This window comes from Pituophis catenifer, unplaced genomic scaffold (genome assembly GCF_029215685.1).
Source record: "Pituophis catenifer annectens isolate HBS135680 unplaced genomic scaffold, rPitCat1.0.hap2 SCAF_1, whole genome shotgun sequence".
Taxonomy (NCBI): domain Eukaryota; kingdom Metazoa; phylum Chordata; class Lepidosauria; order Squamata; family Colubridae; genus Pituophis; species Pituophis catenifer.
This window is the reverse complement of record NW_027256881.1, coordinates 19,621,469-19,639,845: the sequence shown is the minus strand read 5'-3', so window position 1 is coordinate 19,639,845 and position 18,377 is coordinate 19,621,469. Positions and strand designations below refer to the sequence as shown.

General features: G+C 40.3%; 1 protein-coding gene across 1 annotated transcript; it reads left to right on the top strand.

The window, feature by feature from the left end:
- Positions 1–343: 343 nt before the first annotated feature.
- Positions 344–16,722, top strand: LOC139318756 (caspase-1-like). The gene is made up of 9 exons (XM_070946344.1): positions 344–431; positions 3,690–3,962; positions 5,568–5,689; positions 6,652–6,825; positions 7,678–7,912; positions 8,428–8,586; positions 9,686–9,795; positions 12,924–13,022; positions 15,978–16,722. Exons 1-8 carry the CDS (start codon positions 425–427, stop codon positions 13,014–13,016), a joined length of 1,173 nt encoding a protein of 390 aa, XP_070802445.1. The 5' UTR covers positions 344–424; the 3' UTR covers positions 13,017–13,022; positions 15,978–16,722.
- The last annotated feature ends 1,655 nt before the right edge of the window (positions 16,723–18,377 follow it).

The following is an 18,377-nucleotide window of genomic DNA, read 5'->3' as shown; positions in this document are numbered from 1 at the left end:
ACATAAACTTTCAAAGCAATCCAGAATTCTGAAGGTCAAAAGAGACTTTGCCTGTCGACGTGGCTGAATAAGAAAGGCACGATTGCGCCCTCTGCCTGTATTTGGAGCAACTTTTAATCCAGTTTTGTCCTTCCCCTCTTATTTGGTGAAAATAACAAGGAGAGCAGCTGAGACCAAAAACTTTATAAAATGTAAGAGTCCGGCTCACGAAAAAAGGCAAATTAGTTTTTCCGCCAAATGGTTTCCAGGATACTCACACGGCGATTGGGGCCAACTTTTTCCGCCTGTTCGATTCTTGGGCGGGAAAAGGAAACAATGGGTGTGAGTTCTTTCACTTTCAGAATTGCCTCCAAAGCTGGAACTGCTGCTGTGTCTTGAGCTTTTCCCTTCCCCGTCATCGCTGCCCAGTATGAGCTGAGGGATCATGGCAGGTAAGATCATAGATACCTCTCTACAGCCCCTCCCACCATTTTTTTTCTTCTTAAAACCTTAAAACCTGAAAGAGCGGGGAGTGGCAGTTTGTGCTGCATTTTTTACACGTACTATGCGAGGAGGGCCTCTTCCTTTTTCCACCCACTCTGGATCTTGCAACGTGCAAAAAAAAAATAACTTTATTCCTAAAGCGGGTTTCTTTGGCTGCCTTCCCGTCTATAAGAAAAAAAGATCAGGATTTTAAATCAAGACGCTGGAAGGATCGTTTATAGATAGAAAGTACCGGTGGAGAGCAACTGGAGTGGTTGCAAGGCATCGATTAAGGAGCAGGAGTTTTGTTTCATTGTTTTGAGATTGTTTCATAGTTACTGGTTTTATTGCCGTTGTAAACCTCCCAGAGTTGCTTAAGTTGACAGGTCATACAAATCAATCAATCAATCAATCAATAGTGTATGAGTAGGCAAACAAAATTGCTTCCTCAGATAAAATATATAATATAATTCTTCCTCTACATGGTATTCAGTTGGATTCACTTGCACGATTCAAGTGGAGCGCAAAGAATTGTGCTCTCTGGATTACATCACAAATCGAGATACATACACAAATTAGCATAGTTTTTATACGCTTTCAGAAAACAAAGGGACACTAATCATTAGCAAGCAATACTCAACAAGCAACAAAGCACAGATAGTCCTCGACTTATGATCACAATTGAGCCCAATATTTCGGTTGCTAAGCAAGACAGTTAAGTGAATTTTGTCCCATTTTACAACTTTTCTTGCCACATTTGTTAAGCGAATCTCTGCAGTTGTTAAATTAGTAACCCGGTTGTTAAGTGAATCGGACTTCCCCATTGACTTTGCTTGTCAAAAGGTTGCAAAAGATTATCACATGACCCTGGGACACTGCAACCGTCATAAAGATGAACCAGTTGTCAAGCATCTGAATTTAAATCATGTGATCATGAAGAAGCTGCAGTGGTCATAAGTGTGAAAAATGGTCATAAGTCACTTTTTTTGGTGCCGTTGTAACTTCAAGAGGTCACTAAACCAACTTGTAATTCAAGGATTATCTTTATTCACAACTCCTGGTAGAAAATGGCCCTCCCAGAAGTTGAGTTCATTACTATAATATTACAGCTCTCATCATCCTGTCCCTAACTGATAACTCTTGGTTCAAAACTTTCTAGTTAATTTATCTGCAACAAGGGGAATTAACCCTGAACCAACTGCTGGCCTGGTATGAGTTCCTTGATGTGGCTATTTCTGTAGCTTTCCAGGAATTTTAGGACAAGGATATGAGGGCCAAGAATGAGAGGCCCAAAAGGAAAATATCTAAGAGCAAAATTCAAACAGGATGATATGTCCTGTATAATATCACAAAGACTTGCGATGCAGTAATTGGAAGTCAAGACCTTTCCTACTGCCTTTAGTATTAGTATATTAGAAAAAAGAATCCCCATACAGTACTTATGAGATATCTCAGAACGAACAGATCTTAAATTAATAATGCAGGGCCTGCAAGACTTACTTGCCTGCTAACTTAATGTTTTGGCATTCACAAGGCTCTTGACTCCATCTGCTTTTTTTATTCTGCTTCTTTTGAATGAATGACTGCATAGATGGATGAATTAATGGACGGATACTCCAGGCCTGGTACATGTTCTTAGAAAATCAAAATGTGGAGGTGACTGCAACTCAGTGTTTGGTCCGGTAGTGAGCCTACATTTTAGGGATTCACCAGTTTGCCTTCAAACTGGTTGAATCCTCCATGATTTGTTGGTGTCTACAGCAGTGTTTCCCTAACTTGCTGACTTGGAGATTCTGGGAGTTGAAGCTGTCAAGATTGAGAATCTTAAAGGTGCCAAGGATGAGAAACACTGTTCTATAGCATGCCCTAAAAATTTCAAATGTTCATTCCAACCCAAAGATTGGGGATTCCTAGCAGAGACAATGTAGTTTGGAGCAATACATTGGACCAATGAATTGACTCAGTATAAAGTAACTTCATATACAGATCCTACCTGTTGCTTTTCAGGGAAGAGGTTACCCTCCACACCTGATGTTCATTTACCTCACTATTCTCTCTCACTTGAGTCATGGCTTTCCACTTCAACATTAGCCAAGTCTGATTGACCATAAAGGGAAAATATTCCTTATTTTTTCAGGACCTACAGTAGCAGCCAAATGTAGAGGACAACTCAAATTAAGATGGGACTTATTCTACACTTTCACTGAATATCTTATGTGATAAGGAACGGATATCTACATTTCCCTTCTCTCCCGCAAACAAATTGCAGTTTTCCTGGGGTCATTTATTCCCATATTTTGTCAGTAATATCTATCAAAGTATTTGGATATGCAGTAGGGAAAGAAAAAATGGAGCCCTTTTCATACAATATGTTTATTGGGTTCCTCAATTAATCCGTTTTCTCTGCTTATGTAAAAAAAATCATAAACTAACCAAAATGTATAGCTTTTACATCCTAAACTAAAAAAGCAAACTCAGATTAATGTTAGAAAAGCTTAGTATGTGGCACAAATCAGCTACTGGTAGTATTTAATTGTTGTAGGAACAATATCTGAGCATGTGTGTGTATATAAGGGATTGTGATTAGATAGAGTCCAACATCACTTTTTTCACTTTCTGCAGAATCCTATGCTAATTTAATAATAAATAAAATCCAGTCATTGGTCAGACTTAACCATTTAAGGATTCTCTGGGCAGAAAAACGAGCTAAGTAATCCAGCTTCCTCAATGGGCATTTCTTTGCCAGAAGTTAGGGGGAAAATGGTAGCAAATTACTACCACTTGACTGCAGGATGCTACTACTAATTGTAAATACAAGCAGGTTGCCAATTGCCCAAACTGCAATCGCATGAGTGCAGAGGTTGTTCAACAATCCTAAACTGCAGGTCATAAGCCACTTGTTCCAAGGACATGGTAACTTTGAACTGACATGAAAAGAATATAAATCAAGGACTATCTACAGTATATCTCAGTAAAATTGTAATTCTTCAAGTCAGTGTGATAAATTTAGATTAGATTGTTGTTATTTTGAACTGACATGAAAAGATTATAAGTCAAAGCCTACCTGTATCTCAGTAAAATTGTAATTCTTCAAATTAGTGTCATAAATTTAGAAGGTTGTTGTAACTTTGAACTGACTAAGTCAAGGCCTACCTGTATCTCAGTAAAATTGTAATTGTTCAAGTCAGAGTGATAAATTTAGAAAAATGCACTTGTTTTCCTTACAGACAAGAAGTTGAAAGAAGTGCGTGCAGAGTTTATAGAGCGTGTTAACAAATCTATCATCAGCCAACTCTTAGATGATCTGCTCAGTAAGGATATCATGGATGATGAAGAGGTGGAAGGAGTGAATGTGTACGATAAGACGCAAGATCAAGCAAGAATTATGATCGATAATGTGAGAAAAAAGGGGCCTGAAGCTAGCCGCCTCTTTATTGACTTCCTCCTGGCCCGAAATGCTTACTTAGCTGGACAGCTGGATCTCCAAACCTTTCCTGCTGGTACTTCTGATGTTACAGCATATCATCTAGCTTTGGGCCAAAATTACTGATCTCTCTCCCTAATTTAGTTACTGTGGCCCAGAATCATGCAAAAGCTTTGTGTTGTGCCCCCAAACTGTTTGGGCTGGTTAGATTTGGTCATATTGGTGTAATAAGTCATTTTGAAAGGAAACTTTACCATAAATTGATATTCCCCTGTTTTTTTAAGAGCACATTCTAAAGAATGTTTCTATATACTAAGATATAGGTACATGAAATTTGGGTGCCTTCCAGTTTTTAATCAGCTTCATTGTATCTTATAAAAACTCTCCCTTATTTTTTTTTTTTTTTCTTGGACTAGGACAGTGATGGCGAACCTTTTGGGCTTGGCGTGTCAAAAATTCAGAAAAGCCTAACTTGACTGCTGGTGTGTCATGCCATCCCCATCAGACAAAGGAGAAACAATTCTTAACAAAAACGTGTTTGGGAGAGTAAGATGGGCAACATATAAATGTAATAAACTAAATAAAAACATAATTGCAAACGTTTTCTGATTTGCCTTTTTCTCTCTATCTGAGGTTGTATGAGGCCTGAAAACTTTGGAGAATGCTCTTCTTGGCCTGCTCTGAAAAGAACAGGAAAGCATGTCCCATTCTTGCACCCTTTTTTGAGACTCCAGAGGCTGGGTGAGAGCATATCAGATTCTTGTGCAGTGTCTGGAGCCTCTAGAAACCATGTGAGAACTATCCATGCCTTTTGGAGGCTGCAAAGGCCACATGAGATTGTGGTGGCCTCTTCCTCAGCTTCTGAACCCACTGGAAGTCATGTGAGAGGGTCTTAGTCTTTCAGGGCCTCTGGAGCCTCCAAAAATTGGGCAAGAACATTCCCACATGATTTTCAGGGAGATCCAGAGATTGCATGAGAGCAGGCTCTCTCAAGCAACTTCCAGAAGATCCAGAGGTAGTGCAAGAGTACATAACATTCTCATGCGACCCCTAGGTGTGTCACCAAAAATGACAGGGGTGTGTCACTTGTGACACATGTCATAAATTTGCTATCACCGGACTAGACAGTAGTATGGACTAAAAACATCTGCTTTTTTTTCTCAATTGCTCACTTCAACTGAGACTGAGTAGGGCAGCCATATATATTTTCTTAAATGAAGAAATAATTTGAAGGGATAGGTCAAAGGTTAGGCCACAAGACTCAGAAAGATTGGTAGGCTATCAACTAGGTTTCTAGTTAGTATGTTGTAGGCTTTCTAGGAGACCAGCAATGTGGAGGAAAGGCTAAGGTCTTCAAAGCTATCCTTTGTCAGCAGCTCTGTTCATGTTGCTTAATTTTCTGCATGTTTTTTAGATTTGCTATGGCAGTGGAGTCAATAAGCTGGAGGACATGCTCTTTCTGAGGGCCCAGACTTGCTAATTGCTAACTGATTTTTGTTTCTGTTGGAGCTGACAAGAAAACAAGTGTCCCTGTGATGTGCTACAATTCCCAATGCCCTTCGGAGGGGCTGCTAGGCACTGTAGTTTAGCAATTTAAAAGGTCCGACTGTCTCATGTGATACTTAATAATTCACTGTGATAAAAAAGCTGAATATGGTGTTCAACTTTCTTCCATCTCCAGTTAGCCAGCCAATAAAAGGTAACATCTCAGAGGAAGAGGTCCAGTTCCTAGAATCTAAAAACGGGATCAGGCTTTGTCCTCAGAATGTATTTCAGCAAATTCAGACTAATGAAGGCACCGAGGTGAGTTGGCAGACCTAGTTAGATCTATCCAAGACTTGAGCTTAAATACTGCACTTTATTGCATGCAGCAGCTGCTGTAAAGGTAGCCACAGATGTGAACTGAAAATTCATCTTTTGTAGCAGAAATTTTGATTGTATCTTAAATTCTCCTCAACTTGGCTTTTAGAAATATTACCTTGTTTTATTTCTAAAGCAAAAAAAAATGAGCTGGGAATCCTCTGTTGTTCCATATCTAACACAAATAAAACAGACAACATGAAATTAAGGGAGGTTTAAATATAATGTGACCACAATACCTTAATTGGCTTTAAAGTAGACAACCAATGGAACAGCTTGCCTTCAGAAGTTGTGGGAGCTTCATCACCGGAAGCTTTCAAGATGTAACTGGACTGCCATCTGTCAGAAATGGTGTAGAGTCTCCTGCTTGGATGGGGGGTTGGACTAGATGACCTACAAGGTTCCTTCCAACTCTGTTAATCTCTGCACACTTAAATACCTGGAGGTCCTGAGAGATTGAACTCATGGACTTTATGCTTTCACAGAATTGCCATGCTCTCTTAATATTTGCTTCTGTTTACATGAAAGGGAAGGAAAGGGAAGACTTGCCTTCAAATCAGGCTTGTGGGTTTCCTCAAGTGCGTAGCCACCCACTATGGCAAACAGGAAGTTAGACTATTTTGGGTCTGATTTACCAATTTTATTTTTATGGTTAAGTGGAACAAATCTTCAGATTCAAATAATCTCTGAACACTAAATTCTGAGTAATAGCAAAACCATAGTTATCTGTTAACCTTGTTTGTAGATTTTGCAACACCATCAAAATCATTCAAATATTACCAAACTAGTTTCCAGGATCCCCCACCACTTGCTAAGATTGATAAGAATTGGGAGAGCCCTAAACTAGATGGGTGCTTGGCATAATTATAGTTCAGGATAAGAACCACTTTTCTTTCCCCATGCAGATCTACCCTATCAAGGATCCCAAGACTCGTACGCGCCTGGCCTTGATAATCTGCAATATCAAATTTGATTACTTGGGTTATAGACTCGGGGTTGAGATAGACTTGGAACAGATGACACTTCTCCTAGAAGATCTGGGATACAATGTGGAAACAAAGACCAATTTAAGCTCACAGGTAAAAAAAAGTTTAATAATTTGTTACTCAAGAAAAAAGTCTAGTGAAACCTAAACATTCATGGAATGGGTGTTGAAGTTTTGATTTTGCCCTTTAATACGTGTATTAATTCTAGCCACCCATAGTTAGTTGGACCTAGGCAGCTTCAAAATTGAATAAAGTGTGGCAATCTTGTTAAACTACCTATACAATAATATTTAGCACAGATGTAGAAAATATGGATGTTTTAAATTATAAATCCAGCAAGCCCTGGCTCATGGCCATGCTGATTGGAGTTGATGGGACCTCAATTCCCAAAAACTGTAGATTATCAAGTTGTTTATATCTAATTTTAGTATAAGAAAAATGTGCCTGAAATGGTAATTGAACTTCTCTCCTGGACTAATCCTTTTTAATTTCAACTATTGGGATATTGCTTTCTTTTTCATCTCCCATAATTGTTTCTCCAAAAAAACAGTTGAGGAGGCTAGCTTTCCAGAGAGAATATACTACTATACTGGCCAGGATGTTTGGTTTTTTCCTTCTGGAGAGCATGATGAGGTCAGCCTTCCATTCAGCTGTGAAGATAATACTCCCCTTGTCACACAGACCCCTCGCCATATTGGAGATTTGTGATGGTGTTCACACATCTCAGATATGGAGATTTGCTGTACAGCCCTCCCATTCAAATCTAGAGAGAAAAAGCTAGTAATTGTTTATGCACTGAATTTTTGCTATGCTTGAATAATAATTGAAATCTAGTGCAATTGCAAGAAGGCTACCCCCATTCTTCTCAACTCTAATGATGAGTGCAGAGTTAGTTAGAAACTCCATTTCCACTCCTGACCCACCTTCCTTTTTCATTGCTTTCAGGATATAAACACTTGCTTGCAGAAGTTTGCAGCTCGGGAAGAGCATAAGACTTCAGATGGGATGTTTGTGGTACTGATGTCTCATGGCTTTCAGGACATCCTTTGTGGAGTCCATTCAGGAAACCAACACTCTGACATCTTCCCCATCAAAACTGTCTTCTCCATCTTCAACAACATAAATTGCCCAGCTTTGAGGGGAAAGCCCAAGGTGGTCATTATTCAAGCAGGTCGTGCTGGTAGGTTGCTGAAGTTGAGATCTGGGAGGGGAGAAGGCAGATGAGTATTTAGCAGGAACATATAGTCTCTTGCACATAGTCTTAACTAGATCAAGCAATTTCTAGATCAGGGGTCGGGAATTATGGCCCTTTTATGACTTGTGCACTTTAGCTCCCAGAATTCCTGAGTCATCAATGCTGCCTCAGGAATTCTGGGAGTTGAAGTCCACAAGTCATAAAGGGGCCATAGTTCTCCACTTCTGCTCTTGGCAAACTGATTTGTAGATATTTACTGCTGATTGTATTTATCTCCAGAAGATCTGTGGTCTTCAGGTGTGTTGGAATAATGACTTTCCATAAGTGGCAAGGGAAAAATTAATTTTGAACCTTGTCTTAAACCTTGGGAGTTTGAAACCTGTTAGGAACAAAAGGCTATGCTGTACTTTTATGATGATCATAAAGCCTTGTATGAATAACCTCTGATCTGTCAGAGGCTTTTGTTAATGATTGTTGATTCCCCCATTTTGTTTCTCCAGAGCAACGAGGGTACAGGGTGGAAAACGTGGAAGACTCAGCTGCATCTGCTGCTGCCTCTCTCCAGTTTGATTCACACAACCCCATGCAATGGCAAGCTGATGCCGTTCAGAGAGTACATGTGGAGAGTGACTTCATCTGCCTATATTCCACCACCCCTAGTAAGAGACTGTTAAAAGAAAATTGCTAAGTAGGGGTCCAAAGCAGGACAGAAATGAAAAGAGTTGCTGCCTTAGCGATACAGGCATTTAGTTCACAAAGCTGTCTGTCCAAGATTGGCAACTAATCAGTTAAGAAAACCTGATCTGGACCTCTTTGCTAAGTATCAGAAATTCACCGGCATGCTCACTGCAAAAAGCCTAGTCATTCATTTATAAGATTTTTATCCCACCCTTTATTATTTTGTAAGTAACTCATGAAGATCATAGTAATACTCCTTCCTCCTCTTCTTTTTCACCACCACCACAACAACCCTGTGAGGTAGATATATTTGGGGATTTGTCAATTTATTGAACCAAATCCCACCCAAAGAGATTGAGTCTCCCTAATAAATTAAGCTACCAGAAATCTAATCAGCACGAACAAAGATGATTATGTAGTATGAAATAAGCTCGTTGTTTAGTAAGTGAACCGTAAGCTATCCAGCCCACCCTGTTAAGTCCCCATAGGCCTTGGGCCTGCTAGCCACCTACTCATACCTATTGTACCCTTTTGAAGGTCTCCAGACCTCATATTGGGAAAGGAGGGCAGGCCTGTTCTCCTGGGTCCCTTGCTGGGCCGCTTGGCTGCCTCTGGGAAATAGCTGCCATTTTCAGCACAGGAGGCCAAGCCCTGTGAGGGACCCGAGAAAAAATCTGTGGGTACCTGGTGGAGGGCGGAAATAGGCCCAAGGGATGTAGGGATGACAAGGAGCAGGAATGGAGTGTAAGATTTCTTAGGGATGGGGGAGGTCTTGGAAAGCCGAAGGCAGGTGGGCTGGGATCTGCATTAGATTTCTCAAGGCCTTCCCCACCCCTGAAGCTCTTCTCAGTTTAACGATTCATATGTTGATATGACTGCATCAGGGAAAGCAAGGATGATGAGGCCTTGTTAAGTGAGGCCATCTCCCTCAATGGCCATCACCACTTGCAAAGGAAATGGACAGGCTCCATTACTGTGATAGGTCGAAGACAATTTGTATAGGTTTAAAGTTTGTTAGGTAGAGAATGAAGTCTGACATCGTGAAGAATCATTATTGCTTAATCATTGTTGTCTGTTTAGATAATTTATCCTGGAGACACACTCAAACAGGATCATTCTTCATCATCGAGCTAATAGATACTATCAAGAAACATGCCTGGAATTGCAATTTGGAAGAGGTCTTCCGGAAGGTAGGTCTGCTCAGGTCTTTCTACACAAGGCTGGCATGTTTGGAATGAAGTTTTTTTGTTAAAGACCCACTTTGGAATGGCATTAGGAGCCGTGATGGCGCAGTGATTAGAATGCAGTATTGCAGGCTAACTCTGCCCACTGCCAAGAGTTTGATTCTCACTGGCTCAAGGTTCACTCAGCTTTCCATCCTTTAGAGATCAGTAAAATGAGGACCCTGATTGTTGAGGCCAATATGCTAATTCTGTAACCGCTTAGCAAGGGCTGTAAAGCACTATGAAGCAGTATATACTGTAAGTCTAACTGCTATTGCTGTTAACGGCCCTAAATCATGTATTTTTTAACTTCCCGTTTCTTTTTTCCGGCTTTAGTAATTAAATCTCATGTTCAAAAACTTAAGAGTCCATAACGGAATTGAAGAACATAAGCAGATTCTGCAAACTTCTATCATTTAACAATCCTGTTGCAAGAATATTGCACAGATTTATCATGTAGATTGTGTTTGAATATTTTCTTTTTGTAATTATGATGAAGGTAAAATAAAATAAAATTGATTGGTGGGCAAAAAATTTTGGTAGCCAAAAAAGGAACAAGAGCCTTTTTTTTTTTTGTATCAACTCCCTTCATCCCCCACCTTCAAAAATCTGGAAAAAATTTCAACTCCCATAATTCTTGGCAGCAAGCCATCCAATTGGAGGAAAGCTAACAAAGAGCTGCTATCATGTCATCAATTTTATAATTAGAATTGATCAAAATTATGCATCGTATTCTACTTTAGAAATACCCAGACATCAAGCTTATTGCTACCGCGTGCAAATAAAAATAATCCTTTGAGAATAAAGTCCAAGGTACTTTAATTCTCTGGTGATTCTGAACTGTCCTTCAAGCTTTTGCATCCCTTCTTTATCTATATACAGTCTTTGGATTATAATAGTAAACCTGGCTATATAGCTTCTCTGTCTGATTTCCCCACCGTCAAACCCCATATGGTTAGCAAGCTCAGGAAACAAGAACGGTGTGGATTTCTGGAAAGATCTTTTTTTGCTAGTGTAATAATGTAACAGAATTGTGAAAACCTAACAAAGGTTTTTCCCTATACAATTTATTTATATCTAGTATGGAATAGAACAGAACAGAACAGAACAGAACAGAATAGAGAGAAAGAGAAAGAGAAAAAATAGAATACTTTATTTGGCCAAGTGTGACTAGACACACAAGGAATTTGTCTCTGGTGCATAAGGTCACCAGTGGTGAAATTCAGCCAGTTCTATCCGGATCACGCGATCTGGTAGCGCTGGTGGCGGGAGGCTTTGCCCACCCGCCCGGACATCATCACGTCCTGTTTTTGACCCTCTACACATGCGTAGAAGGCTCTGCGCATTCGTAGAGGAGGCGCGCACTCACATTTGCGAACCGGTAGCAAAGGTAAGTGAATATCACCCCTGAAGCTCTCAGTGTACATGCAAAACAACAAAGTAATAATAATAATAATAACAAAGTATAGGTAGTCCTATTATTAAGGGAGACATTTGTTAAGTGAATTTTGCCCTATTTTATGACCTTTCTTGCCACACTTGTTAAGTGAATAACTGCAGTTGATAAGTAGGTAACACGGTTGTTAAGTGAATCTACCTTCCCCATTGATTTTGCTTGTCAAAATGTTGCAAAAGGTGATCATGTGACCTTCGGACACAGCAGCGGTCATAACTAAATCAGTTGCCAAGCATCTGAATTTTGATCACATGATCATGGGGATGCTACAAAGGGTGTAAGTGTGAAAAATGGTCATGAGTCACTTTCAGTGCCATTGTCACTTTGAATAGTCATTAAACGAAGTGTTGTAAGTCAAGGACTACCTGTAATAATAATCACAATAATGAGGAAGTGGAACAGATGAGAAGGATAATAGTGATACAGCCATACTACATGATTCAATATACTTAGATATACTTAAGATGGAGTGTTCTGCCCCAGCTACGGACCCCAAAGAACGCAGCACACACAAAGTCCGTACAAACCTTAGTTTACTAATTAAGGACTACTAATGAGCTTTCTTAGTTGTTGTTTGAACACAAGTACGGTTTAAATCTTTTCTGAATAAGGGCTGTTAATTTAACTTCATTAACAGCCGACAAGAATCCAAAGAATAATAACTCAATTCTGAGGCACAGTACTTCAGATAACTGTAATCTTACTGTGGTTGGCAAAATGCCCAGAAGTAATTTTCAGGAAAACTGACAAGAGAGAAACAAGAGCCGAATCAAACGTTTCTGGAATCAAGACGCAAAGGAATATGAACGAAGTTGTTTCCTGCAAATTGTATCAGTCGTCGTCCTTCCTTAAATAGGCTAGGGGAGTGGCCAATTAGCCCCAAGCCTTACTCTTAAGGAGACCTCCTGAGGAGCCACTCCTGCCTTTTAATAGCTCTGCGTGCTCATGCATTGAGAAGAGGCTCCTCCTCTTCTTCCTCTTCACTTATGGGAGTTTCTGGAGGTCCTGAAGGCCCTGGCTGAATCCCCGCCTCTGGCACCACATCTTCTCCAGCCTCCTCATTGTCTGACTTGAACGCCAGCTGCACAGGCTGCTGGCGCAGCACCACACCAGCCTCCTCGCTGTCGGAATCAGCTACTAACTGCACAGGCTGCTGACGGGCCACAACATGGAGTTACTCTGAGTCTGTTTCTCATGCTTCCCTCCCATTCAAAATTGTGTTTTGTAACAGACCCATTTCCTGCCTTAAGATCTTCCTGCTTCCTCTGTGTTTCAAGGTCTATTAAGCATTCCATCGTAAGAGTCCTGTAAGACCTTTTAAAACTAAACTTTATTTTAAGCTATAAGCTTTTGTGAACTTCAACTCACTTTATCAGGTCCCATGGAGTCACCTGATTGATGTGGAATTTAAATAAATTGGATGAGATGTAGGCCAAAGAAAGGTGGTTATGCAGATGAAGGTTCTATGTTGTACAGATTACAAACACCTATCAATAACTATAATATGCTATGCCTTGAGATAAAATCATTAGTCTTAAAAGTTGTCAATAGATTCTTTCTGATCTGGGCTATTGTATAATCCGATCCTTCTACAATGTTTCATTAGTAAAGTGAGCATTCTGTACCTTCCATATTACAGGTGATGGACCATTTTGCAAGCGACCCACGTAATATGCCCTCAAAGGAGAGAACCACCTTGACCAAAAAGCTCTACCTCTTCCCAGGACATTGAAGCCAGGTAAGTGTTTATTCTTGCAGCTGTAATACCAGATTTTGGGATATTTGGGGACAGGGACAACAGAGTCATCTGATTTTTCTTGGAGTTTTTGGGTAAGTCTCAAGCCCTTTTCTGACAAATCAGGAAATCCCTTCTTCATATCTCAATATTATCATGAACTCACTGTGAGGTCTTCAGCCTCTGTGTAATATGGAGAAAAATAATCCTTTTTAAAACCTCAGTAATAGGAAATCACAAACCACAGAAAGCTCTGATTTTATTATAAAATGTGGGTGGAATGATTTAGAGGCTACGTTCTTAGCTCATCCTGCTTCAAAAGTAAACTTTTAAGGTAACGCCGTGATGGCAAACCTATGGCACGGGTGCCATAGGTGGCACGCGGAGCCATATTGGTGGGCATGCGAGTGTTGCCCTAGCTCAGCTCCAACGCGCATGCACGCACTGGCCAACTGATTTTCAAGCCTTCCAGTCCCACCGGAAGTCGGGAAACTGTTTCCAGCCTCCAGAAGGCCATCGGGAGGATGGGGAAGGCTGTTTTTGCCCTCCCCAGGCTCCTAGAAAGCCTCTGGAGTCTGGGGAGGGGGAAAATGGGCCTACCGTGCCCACCGTGCCAAAAGCAGGGGGAAGTGTGGGGGGGTCACGTGCGCATGCGCGGGAGGGTGGGACGCATTGAATTCTGGATGTGGGCACACGTACCCGCGACCCCCCCACTCCCCCTGCTTTTGGCACGCGACGGCAAAAAGATTACCCATCACTGAGGTAACGTATTGAAGTATGATGAAATTAAAAGTTACTTCAAGTCTCCTCTATCATACAGGTCCTCGAGTTACAACTGTTACTGAGTCCCACAATTACGATTATAGGTTGTGATGGTTATAAAGCAAATCCCCACATGACCAGAGCTGATTTTATTACCTTGTTTGCAGTGCAATGACCGCCACAAACACGGAGGTCATTAAACAAAGTCATTGTTCTCTATGGGGCTTTTGTACCAGAAGCTGAAAGTAAATGCCAGTTTCCAGCAAAAACATGACCTCGGGGTGGCCCAGATGTTGAAATTTTGGATTTGGGTCATAAGGAGCTTTGGGGTCTAAGAGACTGGTCAAAAGTTGAGACTACCTGTATACTTATTTATTTATTTATTTAATATAACTTATATGCCGCCCTATCTCCATAGGACTCAGGGCGGCTCACAACAATTAAACAAGCCAATAAAAACATAAAATACATACATAAACAAATATTAAAACCCGTTAAAATAATCGAAAACCCCCTCAGTCCAGGCTAGGTGCCGCGAACAGCCATGTTTTTAATTCGCGGTGGAAGGTGCAACATACACATGTATACCTGTAACACAGGTATACCTGTATGTGGTATCCTAAGAGACACTGCATATCATCTGTATATACTTTAAATATTTAATATAGATAACAAATATTGATGTAAAGAATTATGTGTGACATAAGGATCTAGACATTCTTTTAAATGTTTAATCACAACGTTAAGTAGCTGAGTTGAATAATTGCATGATAACAGGGATGGACTTTTGTTCTGTATTACAGTTTTTATTAGGATATAATAAAAAATACAAAAATAAAAGGAGCAAATAGTAGGAAACAAAAGGGAAGGAAAGGGGAAGAGAGAAGTATAGAAAAACAACTCCCTCTGGTGCAGTAGAATAATGCATTAACATCAAACCTCAACTTTTTACTTTTTCATAATAGTATAAGCTAGCTATTTCTATAACAAGATATCTATCTAAACAGTAAAACCCCAAATCAAAGTTTCATTCTTTTCCACCCTTATCACATGCCCACCATAAACGGTAAAAGTCCCTTCTTTACATTTACATTTCCAACATTCATTTGAAATACTATTATACATTCTGGATAAGTTGTTTAGATGATGTATCGCTGATTAAATACCAGCAATACATCATCTTTTAGAAATTTTCTTTTAAATTATATTTTAATGTAAATTTAAAACCTTTTGTCCACATATTCTCTCATTAGTCAAGCATCACATTATATCCAAAATTCCTTGCCCACTGAATCATACCATACTTTACATGTTCATTTTCCAAATTCAATTTCAATAACGTTGGCAGCTTGAAAGCTTTGCAGTTTGAACCTTTGAAGTTTGGATCATGGCTCATGAATTAATTAGGGCATCTTTCGGAAACTTGACAAACGTTTTATAAACCTTAGCAATGATATGTTCATCACTACCAAACAGTAAGGTTTCCAATTCATTTTTAACAAAGTCAAACGCATAACTCTTTTTATGTAATTTAAATATTTCTTTCAATTGTAAGTATGTAAACCAATGGCAGACACAACCTTCTGATTCTAATTCTTTCTTAGACTTGAGGGTGGGGTCACCAAAATTAAAATATATTATTTTACCATAAGTCCACTGGTCCGGCTTCGCCACCATTTCTTTTCTGAAAAAGGCTTCCTGGGAGGACACCCAAAGAGGCATCTTCATAGAAAATCTTGTTTTGTATTTATTCCAAACTCTTGGTATGGCACATCTAACAAAATGGTAAAGTAAATCAATATTTACTTTAACTTTGTCATACCACTTTGCCATCCAAAACTTAATTCATGACCTAAATCAAGTGGCCTCTTGTTCCAGAGGTTCACCCACTCTTTTAGCCAGGCCAAACTACAAGCATCAAAATACAGTTTCAAATTTGGTAAATCTCAACCCCTTTTTCCTTAGCATCTTGCAGTAGTTTATATCTAATTCTTGGTTTTTTCCCTTGCCATGTAAACTTGAAAATATCCCTCTGGCATTGTTTGAATGGAAGTGTGGACTTTTATTATACTTTGGGGGAATAACATTGTGTAGTTTTAATGTATTGTGAGCCACTCAGAGTTATACAAGCAACATATGCCTTATACTATAAATTGTTTAAATAAATAAATAGCGGCTGCTCATTCTTTTTCTCAGATGAAGGAGAAACTACTGGGCCTAAAAGCAGATAATTCTTTCAGATATATGGAAGATACATGGATTGACCACACCTTGTACTTTCTCCACCTTATTCCTCATTGTAAACTTCAATCAACCCCTTTTTGGAAATTTATGTGATTTGTGTCTTTAAAATTAATGGAATTAGCCATTAAAGCATAATGAGATTTATGAAAATAGTTACAGTTTGTCCTCCTGTCAACTTACAGCCATGGGAATTTACAATAGTCCCACATGAATAAACACTTACAATGAATGGTCTGTCTCAAATACAGGCTATTCGGGAATTACCGGTAGTTCCCTTAAAATTTCCTCAAATTAATTCAATTGAAATTTCACCCAACTGATCAGGAATTAATACAAAAAAATCTATATATGCGCAGAGATGGACAAATTAACTCTAGAGTTACAGGATAAGGAAGACTCAAAATACTTTAAAATATGGAATAGCTGGTATCAGTGGATAAATCAGAGGAGGGGGAATGGTTAAAGATGAAATTCAGAAGAAATCAATATAAATAAACAACTGCACTGTCAGAGAGATACAAAAGGAAATAAGCCACTGTGCGTATGTATATATGTATATATAATAATAGAAAGTAGTTAATAGATGAAGTACTGTATATGTACTGTATATGTATATGTAATTTGTGTTTTTGATTAAGAGAAGCTTGTATGTTTTTCTTATATTTGTTTTAAATGTTTTTTTAAATACGAATAAAGTTTGTTTTTAAAATTTTTAAAGAAAAAGAAATTTCACCTAGATGAAGAAACAATTGGGAATATGTTCTCAGTAATTCCCATGACAAAGTCCAATTAAAGAATAGCTTAAAGGTTCATTGGTGTTCTTGAGCTTTGTTATTTTCTTGCAGATGTTTCATTACCCAAACTAGGTAACATAATTGGAGAATAGTTTGATTATAAAGATCAATCATAAGCCAGATCAGTTCACCTTGGTATATTTGTGGTGCAAGGCAGCCCTCGTTTCCTGCCACTTGGGACTCGGAGCGGTAAACAGCTCCGCTTTAGGGAGCAGCCAGATTTTGCTCTCCATTGCGGATGCCATATTGGCCCCATGCAAGCTCTTGTCTCTCGAGGAACCTGGCCAAAGTTTCCAGCACCACTTAGGGAGCGCTCCTTGAGACAAGAGTTTGCAGGGGGCTGATCTGGTGTCCACAATAGAAAGCAAAATCCCGCTGCTTCCTGAACCAGATGCTGTTTACTGCTTTAAGTCCCAAGCGGCGGGAAACGAGGGCTGCCTTGCACCACAAATATACCAAGGCAGAATCCTGATGCCACACTAGAGCAGAGAGAAGAAGCAGGATTTTGCTGTCCATTGCGAACGCGAGATCAGCCCCCTGCAAGCTCTCGTCTCTCGAGGAGCCCAGCCAAAGTTTCCCGTGCCGCTTCAAGCGAGTGCTCCTCGAGAGACGAGAGCTTCCAGGGGGCCAATCTGGCATTCATAATGGAGAGCAAAATCCAGCTACTTGCTGGACCAGATGCTGTTTACAACTCTGAGTCCCAAGTGGTAGGAGACAAGGGCTGCCTTGCGCTACTGGCTGGCGCAAATATAAAGAGGCAGAATGCTGTTGCCGCACAAAAGAAAGTAGTGCTTTGCTCCCGCAGCTTCCAGGCGTCGCAACCACCGCTTCAGCCCGCTTGCGCCACCCCCTCCCCTGCTAACGCAATAGCACCATTATTTAATTTCGGACAGCAAGTGCTGCGCTCCTTTTTGCGCATTGCACATGCCACCCCAGGGTAGAGATTTCCAGCCCCGCCATGGCCCGTCCCATATTCCAGAGCTGGAATAGTCTCACTCACAGGACTGGCTCGTTGGTCATCCCGGAGCAGCTCCTCCACTTGGGTGCACCAGCCTGCCGGGGAGCAGGTAGCTCCCCGGCACGCTGGTGCACCCGGGTGGAGGAGCTGCTTCAGGATGACCAACTGTTCTGCCCCAGCTACGGACCCCAAAGAACACAGCACACACAAAGTCTGTACAAAACTTAATTTACTAAAATAACTCAGTCTTTTTCAAACAAAGGCTGTTAATGAACTTTCTTAACAGCCTACAAGAAACCAAAGATAAAGTAATCACAATCTTACTACGGTTGGCAGAAAGCCCAGAAGCAATTTTACAGAATCTAGACGCGAAGGAGAGTGAACTAAAGTTGTTCCCTACAAATTGCTTCAGTCGGCATTCATTCTTAAATAGGCTAAGGGAGTGGCCAATTAGCCCCAAGCCTTTCTCTCAAGGATACCTCCTCTTGAGGAGCCACTCCTGCCTTTTGGCAGCTCTGCGTGCCCATGCATCGAGAAGAGGCTCCTCCTCTTCGTCCTCTTCACTTTGAGGAACTTCTGGAGGTTCTGAAGGCCCTGGCT

Excerpts from the sequence above, each read along its gene's own strand:
- LOC139318756 (XM_070946344.1), top strand. Across the intron at positions 6,826-7,677 it reads AGACCAATTTAAGCTCACAG|GATATAAACACTTGCTTGCA; the intron begins GTAAAAAAAAGT and ends CATTGCTTTCAG. Across the intron at positions 8,587-9,685 it reads CCTATATTCCACCACCCCTA|ATAATTTATCCTGGAGACAC; the intron begins GTAAGAGACTGT and ends TTGTCTGTTTAG.